Genomic DNA, 22,693 nt, shown 5'->3' with positions numbered 1-22,693 from the left:
TTTTGACTCACTTTCCCCTGCATATTGCCACGTATCATTGTAGTGTTTGTTCGTTCTCGCTCAAGGCTGCAGGAAAGGGTTGTTATCACTTTTGTTCGTGACGCGAGAAGCGACCAGACTAATCTCGATTGTTCGCAGCCATGAAAGGCTGCATCTAGGTTTTTCCAGACTACTGTAGATGATCTTGTCCTGCTATCTGGAAGTTTCCTTGCCGGCTTTAAATTGAGCGATGCCGCGAGCAGCGGACATTCGTAGTTCGACGACCGACGAGCACGTTTGTTGCTTACGCCGCCGCCGAGTGATTCAGTTATTTTGCGGGCGCAAGTCAGCCCAAATAAAGAGCTTCGTTTCCAAGACTGGTTGGTGTCTTCCTGACCGCTGGACTGCCGTCACTACAACGTGACATCTGGTGGAGGTGCTGGGTAGCCTTCCAGGTACCGGACAACCCCTGCAAGTCGTGACGCCAGCCCTTTGAGTTATTCGCCGGAAGACCTGACTCGAGTCTACCACGCAGCCTCTGGAGCCTCCAGCCATGACTTACGCCGCAGCAGTGCGCCGTCCTGTACCTCGACGATGGGACACAAGCCCCTATCGCCCTTAGCCAGCTGCGCTGGAGCGCCGCCCTCTCGCCCCAACTTGCCCGACCTACGAGCGCCGTACACGGCCGAGGAAATGCGTCGAGTGGGGAACACCCGACCAGCGCCGCCCACAATGCTTCCACTGCGGAGAAGCCGGTCACATTCTCCGGTACTACCCATACAGGAGAATGGGCATCCGAGGGTTCCCTTACGACGCCCCACGACCCCGACCCGGCGAGCGACCAGCCGAAATCGAGGATTTTTTTGCGTCGGGAAGGATACTCATCGCCGAGCCACCTATCGCGTTCTCCGTCGCCATCGTCACCGCGCTAAGTATCTCCTAGCCGAGGCTACGCAGTGCGTGGACGCTCCCCCAGCCCCCGAAGGTTAAACTGAATAAAGCAGCCTCTGGAGGTGAGGTTGCTTCTGAGCGCAAGAACTAAGATCCTCGATCGACGAAAACAGAAGACCATGCCCCCTACGACGACGACGAACCCTACGACAACGACGACCCCTACGACAACGACGACCCCTACGACGACGACGACCCCTACGACGACGACGACCCCTACGACAACGACGACCCCTACGACGACGACGACCCCTACGACGACGACGACCCCTACGACGACAACAGCGACGACGACGACGACACGGCCAGACTTGAAGCTTTTACCGCTGCCCTTACACCTTATTAAGAACGCTAAAGGACTCTAAGTTCTCGAAGCATTCTCCGTGTTTAATTTCATTTTAAAGCATCGAGACGATGCTTCTTTGGAAGGGGGGTAATGCCACGTATCATTGTAGTGTTTGTTCGTTCTCGCTCAAGGCTGCAGGAAAGGGTTGTTATCACTTTTGTTCGTGACGCGAGAAGCGACCAGACTAATCTCGATTGTTCGCAGCCATGAAAGGCTGCATCTAGGTTTTTCCAGACTACTGTAGATGATCTTGTCCTGCTATCTGGAAGTTTCCTTGCCGGCTTTAAATTGAGCGATGCCGCGAGCAGCGGACACTCGTAGTTCGACGACCGACGAGCACGTTTGTTGCTTACGCCGCCGCCGAGTGATTCAGTTATTTTGCGGGCGCAAGTCAGCCCAAATAAAGAGCTTCGTTTCCAAGACTGGTTGGTGTCTTCCTGACCGCTGGACTGCCGTCACTACAACGTGACAATATTAATGCCTATCGTCTGCTGTTTGCATGCTTTTTCCACAACAATCCGTCAAAGTGCTCTTCAGCGACCGAGGTTCCGTATTTCACTTTTTTTATTTCACAACTTCTGTTTCACCTTCTTGGCTGAAAGCTTTCAGAGCTACGAAGCTCTAAGCTCCAGTTTTTTAACACATGCACACAAATGGTCATGAATTAGTTTTCCAGTGTAAAAAGATCGCTGTTTTCCGCCTAAACATTAGTTCCAAGAGTAACATTTCAAGTGCAAATAACGTGATGGCAATCAAGAAGCAACTGGCAATAATGCCGCAAAACACAGGTACCAAATAAATGTCTAATTTACCAAAGTATGAAAAAGGCACTCCAGTGTACAAAATCTATAGCTAGCACAAAAAGTAATGGAAGTTAGTCATTTCTAGTATGGACGCATGAGAAAAAAGAACAGGAGGGACGCCAGAAGCGAAATACAGGGGAAAACAAAGGTCAGCATCGATCACCGACACACATAGAAGCCCAACAGTATGTCATCCAGTAGTATCACTTCGCGATTTTCGGTATTAAATTGAAACCAAATCAACACCTATTCCCCCTTTCTTTTTGCAAGCCGGTAAATAAAAACGTGAACTGTATTCAAAAGAAGGTTCCAAGGTTACTCAACCAAAGTTGAAACCTCACGCATCAACCGGATTGTATTCTATCTTCCCTTCCGACCACGTCAGTTTGTTCATCGAGGTTCGCATTCTCAGGCCTCCTAAGTGCGTTTCGCATCTCTCACCTTCACTGTAATAGTCACCTTCAAAATGATCCTATTCCGACAAAGAACAGCTCTTAACGTTTAGCCATACAGGTGGCGGAGACACCCACATAGTTCCAAAAAACAAAGTAACCGGAACTGTCCTGACTGCTTGCGGCAATGCTGTGCCGTCTAGCGACTTCTGCAAAATCCTGGCTACCTTTGAGTGATAAGAGCTTCGCCCCCTTCTGACATTCACGCCGCGGCTGTAAGACAGCGTTGAGACGCAATGCGGCATCCCGGCCCCATTTATCACGAAGCAGCTTCACAATAACCTCGAGAAACCGTGAAAATTCGACGCGATAACTCTGTGTGGGCCTCAGCACAACTACACTACAGCCTTGCAACACAGTGCGAGAGCCTTCCGACAGATTCGCTTTCCCAAAGCTTGTCGACAACGTCACCATAATTTTGTCACTCTGACAGTTTTATGAGAGTCTCGCGACAGTTTTGACGAAGATTTACGACACCCTTTCAAATAGCGCCGCAGGCTTCCTGCAGCTTCTTAATCACCTCTCAACACTGCGGCACCTTTAACGAGGTAAACAGTGGAGCTCGTTGGTGCATGATGCTTTGTGGTGAAACAGCGCTTACACAGGGCGGAGCAGAAGTGGAGACACAACACGATGCTGTTGTGTCTCTAGTGTTGTGTACCTATAGCGTTGTGTCGTGTTGAGTCCCTACCTAAGTGCCGTCTCCTGCAAGTGCTGTTTTCACCAAAAGACTTCAACAGCAGCCATCTTTGCAGCAATTAAGCAAAAGCACTGCGAGCAATTGGCGACCGCATCGCCCTCCATGAAACACCCACGTTACATATTGGACAGGTTAGTTTATGCTTGAAAAATGCTTCTACATTTTTAATGTCATAGCATCAAAGCTGTCGTCACACCAGGACCCCGACGATATCCGGTGCCACGAAATCCGCTTGATCGAGAGAGGTCACGAGACATTGTGACGTCATAACAACCTGCCCTATTGGGCCACCCTGATTTGTCGAAAGAGGTCACGTGACCTTGTGAAATCGTCACAACCTGCGCATAGTGGCAGGTGGAAAGCTTGGCCACTGGATAGTGAGCAGCCTCGCGGCAACTGAATTAATGATTGGTCCAGAGAGGTCAAGTTACCTTGTGACGTCATCACAGCCTGTTCACCGGGTTGTGAGCAACCTAGTTTCTAGACAGAAACCGAGGCAGGAAATCGAAATCTAAAACCTAAAAAACTGCGATCTATGCAAAAGTCGGCACCATCACAGCATAGCAGATACTTGCTACAGCACTTAGCAGTCAGAGTATACCGGTTGATGGACCGACAGTGGCAAAAAAAACTGACGCAAACAAACGCAGAAGATGCAAACGAAGCTGCGAAAAAATGCGAAATCCAATAGTATCGCATTCCACTCCTCAGGTGACTTAAGTGTACCCATAGCTTTTTGACGGACTGTAGGTTTCTTGAATGTTTGCACTATACGGCCGCAACTGCAGCGTTAGTTGGCGTTTACATCTGGTTTAGCTGTAAAGAAAAAAGGGAAATAATTTGTATACAAAACAAAATAAAGGAAAAAGGTGTAACTAAACAAGGAACGTTGTATTAACGTATTATTCTCAGTTGCATTTGCTTTGTCCCCCCCCCCCTTATGTAATGCCTCAACAGATGCCTTTAAGGGTAAAATAAATTATGATGATGATGATGATGATGATGGAACCGTTCTAATTTGACACAAAGCCCATCATAAAAACAAACACAATGGCAATGGCTTTTTCGGTATAGCAATCAACAATGACGCATCAAGAAAAAAAGTACCGTCCGCAAATAAACAATAGAAGCAACTGCGGAGACGTGCAGCTGTGAAGTTAGAAAATTACTAGATAAAGAAAGACTGAAATGAGTTCTGGAGCCTACGATTCTTCCCCGAACATAAAAGTTATAATAGCGTTCGCTTCGTGATGACAAGGAATTGTTGGCTGCCCTGCTGTGAATGAGACTGGAACAGCTGCGCCCACGATATTCGACATCATCATGGCCTTGGCGCTGCGGGTCCTCCTCTCCGCACTCGCCACAACGCTGTTGACAATCGGCCCTGACACTGGTGAACGTTGCATTGTTTATTGTTACTCATTCATCATACCTTACAGGCCTCTGAACGGAGGAAGGCATAAGAGAAGTCCAAAAACTGAATAGCGTCAAATGGACAGTTAAAGAAGGGTGCAACGAAAGGCCAGTTCGGCAACACCTGCTGATATTCAGGCTCATATTGCAGCGTTGGCACTAGTTAGCGTCATTATCAAGGTCACTCTGCAGGACATAAGATGATGAATTTATTTCCACGCACACAACGCAGTAGTCTCTTAGTCAGGCAATATTTTGCCCCGCATAATATATACAAACCAAAACAATATAGTGGTCTTGAAACGCTGTTCTATATGGTATCCCTGAATTAAAACGCATTAGCTGTGATTTGCAAACATTTCTCTCATCCATATCCCAGAACAATTTTTTTTTAAATTTCGTATACAAACCTAAATTTGAGTCTGCACATTCAGTCGAGCTAGCTTAATTAGTAAGTGATATGGCACTGTATTGGACACTTTCCTAGAGTTGATAAATGCTGCGCATATATGTTTATTCTTATTGAGAGAGTTAGCCATGGGCAAGAGAAACGGCTGCCCCCCCCCCCCCCCCCCCCCCCCCCAACCCTCAGAATTTCGGATATTTTTTATGTACTAGCAGAAAACAACTACACAGCTTGGTTAGCACGCCCAGGTGATAGTAACTTATCGCATTTTGCTTATTAAGCTTAATTCTTCGTTAATTAATAAAATCCAATGTTTGTTCTCCAAGCCTAGCACTAATTTGTTGTTTCTAATTTTTGTTTAATACTACAAATACCACAAAGATGACAAATAGTGCATTTGTGGTGTTAACCAACCGCCTTCCCAATTACCGGCCATCGAGAATGGGGGAAACGGTAGGCTGCAGAAAGTTCTGCAGACGCCCTTCGAGTTAGCGATGTATACTTGTTGGAATTCTGTGCGATATGTGATAGCGCTTGAAAAATCAGCTGCGCTGGCTCAGCCTCTACGACTGAGACTGGCTCAGTCTCAAAGGCCCAAGCAGGCCGAAATAATACGCAGGTGTAGATTCCATAAGCGAAATACTGTATTTGTCTCGTTCCCTAAGTCCCTTCCTTAGTGCTGATGCATCATTTCTCTTATTTTGTAGCTTCTATTTTTAAATCCTGCCCTAACACTCCAGACAAAAGAAAGCAGGGGTTTTATGCTCGCTACCTTGCGACAAAAACTACGCTAATCTCGCCACGCTATAAGCGACGAAGATGAGAACCGCTTATTTGGACTACGTAAATTAGCCAACGAATTCTCGAACTCCCCTACTCGCAACTAGTTTTCAACATGCTGGACAAAAGGATACACTCAATGAATCCTGTTGGATCCTTAGATGATTTGCGTTCTCTACTTCTTTCTCGCACTTAATTCCGGATAGTTTACATCCAATTAGTTGTCTACTAATCAGTGTCAATTTTTCGCTTTTCCATTTCTTCTTCTTGCCGCGACTGCTTTTTTTCTTCATTTATATGATTTTTTTTTTCTTAGTACTAACAACGGGGTCCTTCCTATGGTATTTAGCTTCAGGACCCCCTTCCGAATACTGAATATGCACGGTAACATGGTTCATGCAATAAAAACCTTTCATAAAGAGAACAGCGAGCCGCAATCTCCTGCTTGCTGCAGGCCACTCTGGTATCGCTGTCAACAGTACGACGAGCCCACCGCTTGGCTTGGAGGCCCAAGGAAAAAGCGGGGTCGTCGGGCGTGCGAAGAGGTCGCTTCTACCGTACACAGAAATGTAAGTGCGCGACCTGATAGCCATTAGGTCGATCGATAAGTGAGCGATAAGTAACCACACAAACACAGAAATGGCTGAACTTGAAACTCCATCTTATGTATGCCCTATCCTCGTTTAATATTTCTATGTATATATTCTTTACCCACCCCAGCGTGGCTCGGTCGCTACGGCGTTGGCCTCCTGAGCGCAAGGACGCGGGTTCGAAGCCCGACCGCGGTGCCCGCATTACCAAGGAGGCGACATGCAAAAAACTCCTTCGTGGTGAGCGGTGTCAGGGCACGTTAAAGAACCTCGCGTGGCAGAGAAAATTCACAGGGACACCTAATTCCGTTGCGTGTTGCCCACGCGATAGCATAGGCAGCTGTTTATGCCTTCACTGAAGTGACGTCAATTCTGGTCTGGTGAAGATACTTCCCTCTAAACAATGGGAATGCTCCTGCATGATGACATCACTGCCCTCTTGCCAAAGGGAATGATCCGCTCCCATGACGTATACCTTCCCTCCAACCAATGAAAATGTTCCCTCCTGATGACGTCACTGCCCTCCAGCCAAAGGGAATGATCCGCTCCCATGACGTAACTTCCCTCCAACCAATGGAAATGTTCCCTCCTGATGACGTCACTGCCCTCCAGCCAAAGGGAATGATCCGCTCCCATGACGTATACCTTCCCTCCAACCAATGAAAATGTTCCCTCCTGATGACGTCACTGCCCTCCAGCCAAAGGGAATGATCCGCTCCCATGACGTAACTTCCCTCCAACCAATGGAAATGTTCCCTCCTGATGACGTCACTGCCCTCCAGCCAAAGGGAATGATCCGCTCCCATGACGTATACCTTCCCTCCAACCAATGAAAATGTTCCCTCCTGATGACGTCACTGCCCTCCAGCCAAAGGGAATGATCCGCTCCCATGACGTATACCTTCCCTCCAACCAATGGAAATGTTCCCTCCTGATGACGTCACTGCCCTCCAGCCAAAGGGAATGATCCGCTCCCATGACGTATACCTTCCCTCCAACCAATGAAAATGTTCCCTCCTGATGACGTCACTGCCCTCCAGCCAAAGGGAATGATCCGCTCCCATGACGTAACTTCCCTCCAACCAATGGAAATGTTCCCTCCTGATGACGTCACTGCCGTCCAGCCAACGAGGCTTATCCGCTCCGATGATGTCACTCCCATCCAGCCAATGAGAATGCTCCGGCCTGATGACGTCACTTCCTTCCCGGCAATAAGCGAATTTTATGACCGACGACGCGTTTTGACCCTATGAAGTTTCTAATACTGTCGCATTAACAAATCCGCAGCCCTCCGCTTCGCCACCTTTTTCTCTCACTCCCTCTTTGGTCCCTTCCCTTAGGCTTGGTTGAGGTTTCCATCGTGAAGTCAGACACCTGGAGTGCTTTTTTATTTCTTCGTAAAATAGCTGCACTTCTGCACCTTTCGCAGAATCTGGGACCTGGGCCGAGACGAGAAGCCAGGGGAAAGAGTCCAAGACCTAACCAACAACTCTGCCGACTACGAAGCTATGCTCATGGAGGCCTTAACACTGGGTGCGTACTCCCGATAGGCGCTGATGTCAGAAGGCTTATCATCCGATATATGACGAAAACGATCGATGCATCCTTTGACGAGACGTTAGCTATTGAAACCCGCTAACACGTAAGTGACAAACCACCGGAATTCTTTAAATTGCAACACAGTACGCGGCCCATTGGGCACGCATGCAATGTACGGCGATCCTTCGCATCTATATAGCTGGTTTTTTAGTACCGGCTTATGCCACCAGATGACGCTCAAAAAAGGGAGTAGAAGAAGGGCGCTCTCCTCTCACTCTCAATCAATGAGTCTACCTGATGCGCGTCAACGAAATATCTCACGCCGAGTATATGAGCGAGCAGTATAAAAGGAAACACATAATCCGCGCTCAAAAACCGAATGTATTTTCAGCTCTGCGTCGAAATTTTGATGGAGGTAAACTGATCCCGAGTCTAGAAGAGAGCTGTTCAGAAAAGATAAAAAAAAAAAGAAAACTAACAATCCAACGCCCGCCCAGACCACGGGACCGCAGATGCCGCACCCTCCATAGCACTGTGGTTCCTTCAATGTACTCCCTGTAAGGTGTGACAGAGAGAGCTGTACGCACTGTGGATCTTGTAACGATTAGCGACAACGAAACAAACGAAATACCTCCTTCAGCACGTTAGAGTGCCTTTCTAGCAAGCTCGAAACTGGCAACGCTAAAACGTAGAAATTGTCACAAGAAAAGTTTTGCGCTACCATGCAGTCCTGTCAGAAAAATGCATTTTCGTCACTTTTGTTTTATCTGCCGCCTACAGGTCCGCTGAGGAAACATTCCAAAAAACCCTGGGGCGCCGGACGACCAAAAGCAAGGCCATCGAAGTGAGACGTCACAGCCCCGAATCAAATGCGTCACCGCGCGGTGAATTAGTGCGGGGAGAACGCTGTCATGTCTTGCCTTTCCATATAGTTCCTGAAAAAGCAAGAGCGAAACCAATAGAAATAAGGGCTCAACGAGTTAGCAAGCGTATGCTGCAACATTCCATACTGGAATGTGCCATACTGGAAGTGCAGTACCTGGATTTTGTGTAATAAAGGTGAAAAAAAAAATAAAAACTATGCGGATGGTTAGGCCACCGTACGAATGGAAAGCGATAACAATAGATTTCGCATTTTACCGTGCTCACATCTGCATACATCACATTTTTTATTTCAATTCTCTGACTAGGTTGCTCACAACACGGTGGGCTGGTCGTCATGACGTCAGAAGGTCACATGACCTCCCTCGACCAATCATTAATATGTCCCCTGCCACGGCGGGCAAGTTCTGACGACTCACAAGGTCAGGTCCCGAAAGACACGAATAAACGAGTCTGCAGAACTGCCCGATACCGTCTTATGGTGACTCGTCCTAACGAGATGTACCGTATATGTAAAAGCGCACACTTCGTTTCACTTGGCTGACATGCACCCGCGCAGCACAACCCCAGTAGTCGTTAACTTCAAGAAGCGAGAAGAGCTCACCGCGCGAACTACGTCGGTCGTTCAACGTCATTCGTCACCAAAGATGAGGGGAGAGAAGGAAAGGAAAGAAGGAGGGAAGAGAGGCCCCTTTCCTACACTAGGGAGAACATTCAGCACATTCCGCGCACCCGACCGCGGATCTTTCTTTTTTTGTTTTGTTTTATCCGAACGCGCATGACGGCTCTTCCCGCAGCGCCACATCGCCTCGGAATCTGATGACGAGCTCAACGCCAAGACTCGCGTCTTGACATGCGCGAGGATGCCTTTGACATCGCAAGAGGCGCCTTGGTGCGCTGTGAAAAGCAGAAAAAAAAAAGAACGAAGGAAAGATTAAACGAAAATAAACAAACAAGCAAACAGAATTCGCCCTCCAAAATATAAAGCGGGCCGAACACAACGAACAAACAACCACGCAACTCGACGAATAACGCGCGACAGCGTAGTCGAGCGCGCCGACTCAAGGCGTGGCGTGAACTAGCGCAAAAATAGCCCACAAGATGTCGCCGTCCTTGCCGGACGAAGTGGCAGTAGAAAGGACGACATATATAAGAGAGCGCTACCATCCGAAACGTTATTTGCGATAACCGCTTCGGAAGGCATAGCGAACATTCCTGAAGTTCTCGGACAGAAAACGTAAGAATGAGAACGCAGTAACGTATAAATAACCACTCCCGTCGGCCGCCAAAACCGCATCTCGAGTATTCCTCCGTAAAGACAGAGCAATAGCAAAGTGCGTGAAGGCGCGTAAGAAGTGACGCAGATCGAAGTCTCGCTGAGGGAATGGTATAAACAAACGACTTCGATGTAACGTGGTATGAGGAAGCCCGCTTTCCTGGAAGGCGCTAGAAATAAAGTTACAGAAAGTAGCACGACAAAGTAAACAAACGAGAAATGGACCGGAATAACCTGAAGACAAAACGTACGCAGCGCCACCAACGACAGTACACACAAATTTGAGAAGCGCCCGCGGGGGGACGACGCGTCACATGTCTAAAAAGTGGTCGGCGCGCGTCAGACGCACCTGGAGCGGACGCACGCCGCGCATCCCGTTTTTTTTTTTTGTGTGTGTGTTAGTTTTTTTTTTTCGATTTCACTCAGACGCTGGAATCCGTCGGAGGAGTGAGGCGACGCGCGAATGAGTAGTAGCCTACAGTTTCCTTCTTTTATTTATAACAAATATCCGCGCGCGAACTTTGGGTGAATGCCTAGTACTAACGCGGCGTCTTTCCAGGACAAGTGAGAAGCAAAGCAAAAGACGATTCATCGCCTTCTGGCGTAGAATGCAGATCCATGCATGAAGAACCGCGCCACGCATCTAAGCCGCGGCCTAAACGCACCACCATCGGCTGTGGCATTCGTCGAAGACGTCCCCCACTATAAAATGCATAGGTTCCAGCTTCCGTAGCACAATTCAATACTAAACGTGTACACCGCCCGTTCCAATGTAGCTTGCTTTTGTTTGATTGTGATGTGCATGCGATCAGTACTATTCACGCAAATGTTTTCTCGCGCATGCGTAGTTTGCTGCATTTTGACCTCCGTATTACCTGGACAATTTATGTACCCTTTCTTCGAGACTAGAAGACGACGTATATCAACGACTGTCGACCAACCTCAGATGTTTCGCCGGAAGGACCAACGTAGTCTAGTAACGTTGGGAAGGACTACCTGACTTTCTACATACCACATATACCAGCCTCGATGCTAGACTGCTCCGTGGCCTTATGTTCCAAGGCATATTAATGCGAAATCACTATTCCGATGGGTAAGCCCCGAGCAAGATCTTGGGATGTTTGTGGGTTTGTGCCAAGTAAAAGAAGCAAATAGAAATAAATCCAATAAATATCCGAGAGCACAGGCCATCGCTTTTTTTCTAAATGTTATTTATTGCAACGATGCGATTTTTTATGTACATGAGCTGTCTACACTCGTTAAGAAGACAATGGCGCATCAACACACATAAGCAACGAAGCACGAGAAGAGAGTCAGTTCGGATCACATTGCTAATACACCATAACAAGACACACCTAAGCAACAAAGAACCAGAAAAAAAAGGCAATGAACAACACAGCACTAAGAGTGAGTACCACTCCGGTTCATCGCAGCAGCCCAACACGCCTCGTGCTAACTGCAACATCAACTTCCATCTGCGGCGCGAAGACAAAGATAGAGAATTCTCAGTCTTCATCGTCGTCGTTAACTTTCATGCAGTACTTCTTTTGCACGTTTATAGAATTTCGGCAAATTCTGTCATTTTTTTCTTTAGCAAAGTGAAAGTTTGGACTCGTTGGTAAATCATGATTTGGAGAGGTGGCTTAGCCCCCCTGTAGCTCTCACTACCTTGTTTCTCTCACACTAAGCCCGCCTCCTAAGCATATTTTTGCCCCATCGCTTCACAGTTTAACGTCGAAAAAAGGCCGGAAATCCTAGCTCCCAACATTTCCCACCCCATTCGGAGAAAGTGAGCCACTAATTTCACTGTCAATCCCCTTTTACCTCAAATCCACAAAATTGAGGAACACGTCCGTTCCACTCTGCCGCGCGGCTGATACCTCCGCGGTTCACAAGCGCGCTTTTCCAAAGAGGAAAGAGTGATGAGACGCACGAGCGCTGATGCGAACAAACAAAACGCAAGCAACAGAAAAAAAGAAACCACAATTCGCTCCACATGGCAACAAGAGGTGCAGAAGCGAATTTCAAAGGACAACAAAAGAACGACACCAGCAAAACCCTTTTTCCTCCTTCATTTTTTTTTGCCTCTGTCCATTCTTCAATTCCTTCGTTCTATCACTCTTTTCTCGAGACACAAAGCGCGAATCCACGCTCGGGCGAGTGGATTTTGATACCCGAAGGCGTGTCCTCCCCGAACACAAGCATAAGAGGGCCGACCTCCGCGTATGTATTATGCCTTTTGATGTTCGCGGTTCGCAGGGGGGAGGCGTTCAATTGAGCGCATCTTTCTGAAGGATTTTGTCCAACGTCGCCGCCGCGACGCACACCTCTCCCGCCGAATTTCTTATCGGTGGTGGTACGCGTTGCTGGAGCGGCGTGACATGTGGTCGTTTTTATGTCGTCGACACCAGGTAGAGATGGGATGAGCGCGAATCAGGTGTAAGAGTGGACGTTTCTGACCACGTGGGACGCTAGGAAATAAGATGCGGTAGGGTTTTACTGTAGCTACACCGAGTAGACGTGAGAAAGCATGTGTTTAGCCTGGCCGACTCACGGTTTATTTATTTATTTATCATCATACCCACAGCGCCATTGGCTGGCATTACAGTGGGGGGGTAGAAGAAAAAGTACACAAATGCCACCGCGTGCAGGTGGTTACAAAAAAAGAAGATAACAATGAGATAGAAAGAACACGGAATTATTATGCACAAACAAATGTCACAGCATGGAAGAAAATGAATCATTTGATAATATGGACACTACTTCCTCAGGCAGCTTGTTCCATTCCGAAACCGTTTTGGGGAAAAAAGACATTTTAAAAAGGTCAGTCCGGCACCTGTATTCTTTAACTTTAAGTGAATGATCTCTACGTAAAGACACGTAATCAGGGTTGGCTATATATTTGGTTCTGTCTATTCCAGTTCTAGAATGAAATATATTATGAAATAATTTTAAACGCAGTACTTTCCTACGTTTTTGAAGTGAGTCCCAACCCAAAGATTTTTTCGCGCTCGTTACACTAAAATAACGCCCATAGTTATTGAAAACAAAACGAACGGCCAAATTCTGAACTCTTTCTAGCTTTTGAACGTCAAGCAAGGTTTTCGGATCCCAGACTGTGCAAGCATACTCAAGTATGCTTCTAACATTTGTATTATACAGCAGTTCTTTAGTCTTTAAAGGGAAAAGTTTAGCGTTACGTCGCAGGAAACCTAAAACACGACAGGCTTTGGCAGTCACGAAATGCACGTGACGATGCCAAGACATTGAACTTGTTAAATATACACCAAGATATTTAAATTCCAACACTGAAAGCAGTCTGCTATTATTTATGTTATAAGTGAAAATATGGGGAACCTTCTTTTTAGTGAAACACATATGTACAGATTTTTGTAAGTTAATATGCATTCTCCAGTTCTCACACCACTGGGCCACTTTACACAAATCCTGTTGTAATGCATCGCAGTCACTTTGATCGTTAATAATTCTATACAATACACAATCGTCCGCAAAAAGACGCATGTATGAAGAAATACCTGAAAAGATGTCATTCATGTAAATTATGAACAGTAATGGGCCCAAGACGGATCCCTGAGGCACCCCTGATGTTACAGCCACCTCATGCGATTGTTTCCCGTTGACAACAACACATTGACGCCTAAAGCTCAAATATTCCTTTATCCACCTAATAACGTTCTCATTTATGTTGTACCAGTATAATTTTTGTATTAATAAGGAATGTGATACAACGTCAAAGGCCTTCTTAAAATCTAGAAAAATACAGTCAACAGAATATCCCTTATCTAAAGCACTTGACAGGTCATGTACAAATTCGGTAAGCTGGGTGACACACGAGTAACCACTGCGAAAGCCATGTTGATTAGTATTTAATAATGAATGTATACTAAGATGATTCATAATACTAGTATAAAACACATGCTCTAAAACTTTGCATAATACACTGGTCAAGGACACTGGTCGATAATTTGAAACAACATTCCTAGGTCCCGATTTATGTATAGGTACAACATTAGCAAGCCTCCATTCATCAGGCAAGGAGCCTTCCTGTAATGACTTTGTGAAAAGAATTTGAAGGTACCTTGACAACGCAAAAGCGCAAGAAGAGAGCAGGATCGTGGGTAAGCCGTCCGGACCGGTGGCACTGTTATCTTTTAAGCGTTCTAAGAGCGACACAATTCCTCGCTGATCAAATTCAATGTTCTCCATGGGTTCCGTACAGTTCAAGGCAAGGCGAAAATCGGCAGGGCTATTGCCGTCCTCAGCAGAAAAAACTGAGCTGAAAAATGTGTTAAAGCACTTGGCTTTCTCCAGATTATCATGAACGATACTTCCGTTGTGATCGAGTGGCGGGATAGACAATTCATCCTTTCTGTTTCTTTTTATGTACTGCCAAAATTCTTTAGGGCGATCCTGGATACGCATGTCGAAAGACTGAAAGTAGGTAAATTTAGCCTCTTTGACCGAAGCATTCATATCCTTTGTAATCTTTTTTAACTGATCCATGTTATCTTCCGACGGATTTCTTTTGAAGCGCGCATATAGTTGTTGCCTCTTTTCAACGACTCTGCGCAGCGCTTTTGTGAACCATGGCTTGCTTTTGCTGCGACGTTTCGTCATCACCCATGACGGCACATGCTGCTCACGCAAATCAAAAAGTTTGGCTGTCAGTGTGCGCCACAGCTCATCAACGCTGAGTGAATCAGACAATGTTTCGTACACATCGACATAGGATTCAAGTGCCCAGGCTATCTCGGGGAAATTTGCCTTTCGGTAACTGTAAATGCGCCGATTGCCACAGTCTTCAAGTTTAACATACTGAAAGTTCATTTCCGCTAAAACACAACTGTGATCACTGATACCGGGCACTACAAGGGTAGAACAAGCTGCCGATGGTTGGTTAGTGAATAATAAATCCAAAACATTGTTGCCACGGGTTGGCTGCAGCACTAATTGGGATAAGCTGAATGAATTGCACAGATTTAACAATTCTTTGCCTACTGCGGAATTGGCTCTAGACGGAAGACATCCTGAGCTCCAGTCTAATTCAGGAATGTTAAAGTCACCTCCAACAACTAAACAGTCAGTTTTAACAGTTTCAATCATATCAGTTAGGTCGCTGATGGGTTCAAGCTGATTTCCAGGTGGCCTGTAAAACGAGCAAACTGATAGTAATTTACCATTTAAAAGTCTAATTTGAGCCCATACTGCCTCACATGTCCCAACATCAATTTCCATCTTACGAGAACTAACTAAGACGTCCACCAGTATAAATACGCCTCCTCCGTGCCTGTCTCGATCTTTTCGATAGCTGATATAGTTACTCGGAAAAACTTCGCTATCGCTAACATCCCCATCCAGCCATGATTCACATCCGATCACAACGGAAGGTTTTGCTTTGCTGGGTCGTCGGCACATCTGGAGACGATATTATTTCGACAGTAGCATTAGTTGAGAAAGGCGACGATGTGCAGTCCACATAGTGAGAGTGTGTTCATTATTTCGGTAGTAGTATTAGTTGAATACGACGACGTACAATGCGCAGCGCGAGAGTTTGTTGCAGTTTAACACAAAGCGTGCAGCCCACTCTTGCTATCATTTGGCGCCACCGCACTTGGGTTCAGCCACAGGTCTGTTTGTGACGCTGTCCAAAATTTCTTGCTGGAATCTCATCGACTGCCTTATAAAGCTTACAGTATTTTCTTTTTTATGCTTTATTATATTTCGAATTAATACCTCTCTTTTTTTCTCTCTCTATCTCTCTCTCTCTCTCCAATCCAAACTCCAACTTTTTTATTATTATTTTTTTTAACTCCCTGCCCTCCTTGTGGTAGACTCCCCCGGTGTTGCTCTCCCGTGTGCTTTTCTTTTGCCTTTCCTATGTACAGGTGAATAGCAAGCTTTACCTCCCGATTCTTGGCCGATCCCCCAGTGTGGGTATGTGCCATTCTGTCAAAGGCTACAACAACAACAACAACAAACCGTGATCGGCTGCGGTGGTAGCGTAGTGCCCTCGTGCACTGGCCAGCGAAGCTGATCGGTTCGCGCCGCCACGGGTTCGAATCCCAGTGGCAGCAATATTTATTTTGTTCAATTGCAGGGGGCACTTAAGCTCAGCCTTAATGGTATGACGTGATATATTTAGTGGGTTAAAGCCCATATATGTGTAGAATTGGTAGTTCTCGGCTTTACATTAACAGATGGCGTTGAGTCCTCGTACCCCTACCAGCGCAGTGGCGCAGCGGTTAGGAGATGCGCCACTGCACGGGAAAGTAGGTGGCTCATTTCTATCACATACACCTGGATGGACTGAGCGACAACCATGTTGGTCTAAAAGATATAAACAGGATGTCCAAAACAATGAGGTCCTCATTCAAACCATATCAAATCTAAGTTTAAGAGAAGGTAGATGTACATCGCGGTCACCTGAAATTTGTAAAATTCCATTCTTACGCACAACCATCAGCCGTCAAATGCTCGAATATTCACTTTCAACCTTGTTAAATTATCTCCATAAACACGATATTAATATCCAAAGTGTTAGCACCCAAACTCTGAAGAATTTTTTTACACAACAAGAGTGATGGTTATGCTCGCTATAATTGTATAATGATGTTTTTCTTTTCTCAGGTGTATTATGCTGGTCTTGATGTGATGGGGATATTTTATTGTTGTGTAAAATGCGATTTTTTCTTTTCAGACAAGAAGGTCTTGCCTCACTTTCTATGTGTGTATGTTCTCGTGACTATGCTGCTATACATGTAAATGTGCAACTGATGTATGCATTGTAAATGGGGGCTCGAACCACGTCAAGTGTTATGTTTTCACTTTTGTTCGAGTCCCTTTCCGCCTCGACGGAATAAAGTTCAATTTCAATTTCTTCCCGAGCAACCTCTCGAGCAGCTGGCGGGACGCTCCTCCGAACTTACCCGAGTAACTCGAATAGTAACCCGGGTAAGTTTGGGTAGTAACTCGGGTAAGCTGGGGTCGCTACGCAACGGCATAGTATTGTACGTACGATGACAAAATTCTTGGTTAGCGCTGATCAGAGTCTGAATGCTTTGTCGCTGCAAAAATAAAGTTGACAATGTGTTGTGCCCTGTCCCACGTGGCAAGGTTCACTCAGAGACGTCCGGTCGGAGCGGTGCACTCAGCGATGAGCGGCAGGTAAGGAAGGATCTTCCCACTCCGACCGCTTTCGGAGTTCCGCGCCGTGCCGACTGAGTCAGCAGTGCAATCTGACAGCCTCACCAACCTGCCGATCAGCCCGCAACGATGCTGTCCTATCACCAGAAAGGTCGGCAACAGCACTCTGCCACAGACTGTTAACACCTCCGCATTATTCTGTGGCGTGGACGGAGGCTTTGCTCCGGTCACCTTCACACGACACATCTACCCCGAAGGAGCAGCGCATGGTGTCATGGAAGCAGAGCGGACATGAGGTGTCGCACGCCCTCAACAGGCAGCCCTTCTCCCGTTCCTCCCTCGAAGCAGGGCCGTCCATTGCCGCCACGCCGATGGTTATAGATTTATGGCCATACACTTTTAGTAGACTTTTGTGTATAGAAAGTCTATAGACTTTGAATATACAAAAGTAAATATTTATAGGAAGGCAATAGAGTCTATAAGAAATCTATCAAAAGTCTAACGACTATGTTTATAAGGGGCAGCCGGACTCACTCTAATCAAGACAGAGGAAAATGGAACCGACTACAGCACTTTTAGTACTGGCGACAAAAGGTTAGCCCTTGATCCTTGACACATAGCCGCCGCTTTCCCCAACACCCCTCTCGGCAGAGAAAAAAAACAAAAGAAAGTGAATTACACGAGGCGTACTTGTGCGAAACACCATCACGCAACTCCGCCTTCCTACGCTGGCCCTGCTAAGACGTTTTAATTTTAGACAAGCTGGAACGGTTCGTGTAGTAAGTGTAACCGACGCGAAGTAACTGGAACCACAAAACAAAAACGAATATAGGGCTGCTTCTGTTAAATCAGCGCGTTACACTTAAAGGGTCAGTCTACTCACCGAGATGAGTGTATAAATAATGACATATTCTGGTAGTTGGCCCCCTATAACATCAATAACGAGGGAACTGCTCCCGGTTTAGGCAGGAATTTATATTTTATTTCGGCGTTAAAAGTCGCGTAAAAATACATGGTGGTGACCCCAAACGTTCATTTTGTTCAAGAAGGTGGTAGTCTTCTTTTGTAGAAGCATAAGTGAATATACTAAGTACCATTTGTATGCCCCAATGTCAGAGAAACGCACGTTTTGTTCTAGTAAACTGTAGAAGGCATACCGGTGGCTTTTTCTGTGAATCACATGAATATTTATAGTTACACGTACGCAAAGCGCAGGCACATTCCCACTTTTAGTTCAGCGTATGCTAACAGAGACGCAAAAATAAACTCAGCCTATAGTGGCGCCATTTGGTTGACAGGACGGGAACCATTGCTGTAAACAAACCGACTCTCCACTTAAGCCTAGGAGCGGCAGAATCGTCACTCTAATTATTAAAATAAAGCAAATTTATCTCTTATGTGTTTTCTTATAGGCGATATGAGACGAAGCGAAAGACCGGCGCCCCATTTATGGCCAGTGAGCGCACTGAAAAAGGCAGCAACAACGAGAATTCAGTCCGAAGCGAGAGGTCCGGCTTCGACGGGCGCCTCTATGTTTGTCGCCGCGCGGCGGAAATCCAGATGGTTGCCAGATGAGACTACCATCTCATACAGATGTGTTCCCACATCAATAAATTCTATTTTAAAATGTTCTACCGCACTTCTTGGCACCACAGCTGGCTAAACGGTAATTTGAGTATAGAGCTATCGGTTTCCGCAAAGAAAATATGGTCGATAAAATTCAGTAGACTGACCCTTTAAGTTCCACTGAAAGCGGCAAAAGTGACGCGCTGAAAACACTTGCGTTCGACATATAAAAAAAAAACTTACACTAGCATCGTTCCAAAATAAATATGGTGGAACAGATGTTGTAGCTGTAAGTTGAGTGAAACCGACCACGTCTAAGTGGAACAGAGATTAATGGTGTACAAAGCGGCCCGGTTTAAAGTACCGAGGCGGCAACGAAGAAGATTAAAATTCTAGCAACACGCCCCACCTAATCCCCCCGCCCTTCCTTCCCCATCCGACACGCTGCAGCCGAACTTTTAGCGAAGAACACCAGAACTTTAATACACCTCACTCCGTCGCGACTTAAGCCTTCCAAAGCCTCTGAAAGGAAAAGGGCGAAGCAAAGGAGGTGGTGGGATCAGCCGCCCGAGACTCGAAACAATGCTCAAAGTCTTCGAGTGCCGCAATACGTCGATGCGAGCAGACGACCCATGTGGCTAAGCAAAAAAACATAAAAAACAAAAAGGATTTTCAGAATGCAGGAACCGTAATCCGTTTAAGGAAACCCGAATCCGCTTAAGCGTCGCGAAAGGGATCGGAACTCTAGGCTAGGATAGCGTCAGGGCGAGTCGGAGCGAGGAGACGCTGAATTTGCATTTCAATGCGGCTCTAAGCGTGCATGCTTAAGTAGCCAAGTTCTGAAGCCAGACGACTTATGGCTGGCTGCAGCTCCCGAATTCATCTCGGGGACACGGTCTAACGTGCATACGGGTCCGCGAGCTCGTCGGAAGGCAATCGGCTTCGTACGAGGCGAACAAAGTACCGGGGCTCGACGTTGCGCCCGGAAGGCGAAGCACAAAAAAAAAGAAAGCCTTTTAAGTGCGATACCATTTACCTAATTCAGTGTACGGCAAAAAAGCCACGTTGTGCGCAGGAAGCAGCGAAGGTCACGTGACCAGGAAGAGAGGGGAGCCGGTATTGGCCTTTTTTCTCACCGCCACTCAAAATACATGATGTTCTGCGTCGCTCCCCACCAATGCACAGTTGCACAAAATTGCACGAAATTTGGCACACGTTCTCTCCGGAACTGGCTGTACAGTCGAGTCGCGCTGTAAAGAGACGTCACCTTTCGGATAAGAAGCGCTGTGCAAAATGTCCACTCCTGTACAGCCTAAAGGATGCCGACCAAAAGCGTCATTGTCAGATGGAGGCTCTTACAGCGTGAATCAACAAAACAGCTAACATTCTACAACAAAAAGAACATCTGTTCATGTGTCCTTTTAAATGAAGGTTCCAAAGTATGTGCTTCCGGTATTAAGAAAAGATAGCGACAGCTATACCAAACTCTATCCTTCTCTTCATTCTTAAAGAGGGTCTGCATTTACTCCCTGTATCACGTGACTAGAGGAGGCGCACTCTCATTGGTCAGTATTTGCAGTGAAAAAGGTGGAGCTCCGTTCCCACCGGTCATATGGCGGTCACGTGATCCCAGAGCAGTGACGTCACTGGAATTTCCGCTTAAACATGGGTGCTGCTACTAAGACGATAATGTGGACAGCATAAAAAAAAAATAAACGCCTCTTATGGAGCTATTCCACTGTAAAATGAGAGTTCTATTACGTAGAGAAAGAAAACCTACAACAACAAACAGGCTGCGAATGAATAGTCGCAAAACAAGCTATGATTCGCCTGAACCAGTGGCAAGAAGGCAAGGTGTTAAGAACATGACGAGAACAGCTGCACAGTCAAAGCGCCGTGAAGTAAAAAAATGCGAGTCCGAGTGAAGGTTAACCACCCGTTGAACTCTGGTCGGCGAGGACTGAAATTCTTTCCCTCACTACACAAAAAAAGGAATAAATAAAATAAAAAACTAGGCGCGAAGCTTGTAACTGTTACTAACAGGTAAATAAACAAGTCGGAGTTTTGAAACATAGTAATTCATATGCGAAACCAAAACGTATAAAAATAAAAAATTTATCCGACAAAAAAAAATCACCGCCCATGGAAGCGTCCCCACAGAACTATGTCCAAAAAATCGGGCTTCGAAGCCCCCGCTGACCAAGAGTCTGCGCGAAGTGCTTTGATGTCAAACCTGCAATACGAGCTCCATACCAGAAACGCCCCCTTCATTTCCAAGTCTCTCGAGCCATTCAAAAAGAAGGTCCACAGGTGGAACTCAACTTCACCCAACTCGCTCACCTCTCCACCCCCTCAGAAAAAAAAATATAATCGGATAAATACTTCCGGCGTAAAGAGTTTTCCTCTCGCGGCACTCTGAAGAAGAAAAGAAAAACAGAATGAGGAAAAAAAGGAGAAACAACACGCAACCAAAACCCCTTCAACAGGCTCGCACGCATCAAACAGTGGAGTGAAAGAGCGAAAGAAAAAGAGCGACAGAAAGGAGGAAAGAAAGAAAGCGAGTCCTGAATGAGGCGGGGGGGGGGGGGGGGGGCGTACAGTTTGAAGCGGTTTCATTTTTCTCACGAAACTTAGGCTATGGGTCACGCAGTTACTAGCACAGTAGAAGTGGAGGGGGGGGGGGGGGGGGGAGCACAACTTTGGTGGCAATTAAGAGCATTTCTGAAAAGCAGGCTAGCGGCGGCAACTAAGCTCAACAAGAAAGAAGCAAAAAACATGGTCACGGAACAAGAAAGATGCAAGGCTTTACAACACGCGCGAAGACCGAGCGGCTTACCTTCTACCTTTGCCGAGCTCGCCTTGAAAGACAAGCCGACGCAGCATAAAGGACACTCCCCCCACAAACGACGGGGGCACGCCAGTTCTTCAAACAGAACTTGCGGGAGGCTGGGGTCTTAGTGCGCAAGACCTCGCTCGAGCACGAACTGCGGTGCGGTAGTGGTCACTGAAACCGCTTACCGCAACCGTGACCCGTCTACCATCTCGTATTTGTTTATATTTTGTTTACTTTTCTTTCCTGCGCAGCTTTCTGGGCACGCTTGGAACCCGCCTTACTACCCACCGCCAAAGTTTTACGTTTGCACGCTGCTTTCGCTAGTCTTAATTATGCTAATATATGCGTGCCTGGGTAATTAGCCAGCTCGTCGGGCCTTCGTTAGGAAAGCTTGCGGGAAACTGCTTTGAATGCTTTGTAAAAGGGCGACTATAAGCGCGTACCTCACCATCTGAAAAGCATAAAAGAACATTTTACGAAAGAAAATGTCACGAACTTTCAGCAGAATGCCGATATATCTGTTTCTCTATACAATATTAAGTACTTAATATCAACGTCCATTTCTTAAACGCCTAAGACAAACAGGAACCCTAAAACAAAGAGCAGTGTTCAAACCCCGTTAAGAGGATTTCGATCGACAAATCTCACTAGCCCCTGTCAGAAGCATCCGACACAAGTTCGGTGAGGGCCGAACCGGTTTTTGTTTGAATTTGTGTCAACAAAAATGGACACACAGAAAATACGGCGCGTCTATAGAAATGCTCGCCGGTTAGAACGAAGAATAGTGAACATGTTAACACCTAAACGTTTAAACTGTGCCGAAGAAAAGCCGATGCAATACCAAACTGCGTAATGTGCAGTGAAACGATGTGTAATTTAACATATATTCACTGACAGCTTAGTTTATAGGGTTTTAAGTAAAAAAAAAAAGAAAAACGTGCAGGCGCACCAAAGACCAAAAAAAATCACAAACAACGGCTGTCGAGCAATGCCCTACGGAGTCGAGGGAAAAC

General features: G+C 46.4%; 2 protein-coding genes across 2 annotated transcripts in view; one reads left to right on the top strand and one right to left on the bottom strand.

The window, feature by feature from the left end:
• LOC149332125 (beta-1,4-glucuronyltransferase 1-like) overlaps positions 1-22,693 on the bottom strand; it is a 317,740-nt gene that overhangs the window by 183,328 nt on the left and 111,719 nt on the right. The window lies entirely within an intron of this gene.
• LOC149332128 (uncharacterized) lies at positions 4,555-8,807 on the top strand. The gene is made up of 4 exons (XM_089555700.1): positions 4,555-4,624; positions 6,285-6,399; positions 7,850-7,953; positions 8,740-8,807. Exons 1-4 carry the CDS (start codon positions 4,555-4,557, stop codon positions 8,805-8,807), a joined length of 357 nt encoding a protein of 118 aa, XP_089411826.1.

Source organism: Amblyomma mixtum, chromosome 8 (genome assembly GCF_055824585.1).
Source record: "Amblyomma mixtum isolate Tamu chromosome 8, ASM5582458v1, whole genome shotgun sequence".
NCBI classification, from domain to species: domain Eukaryota; kingdom Metazoa; phylum Arthropoda; class Arachnida; order Ixodida; family Ixodidae; genus Amblyomma; species Amblyomma mixtum.
This window is presented reverse-complemented; position numbering and strand designations above follow the sequence as displayed.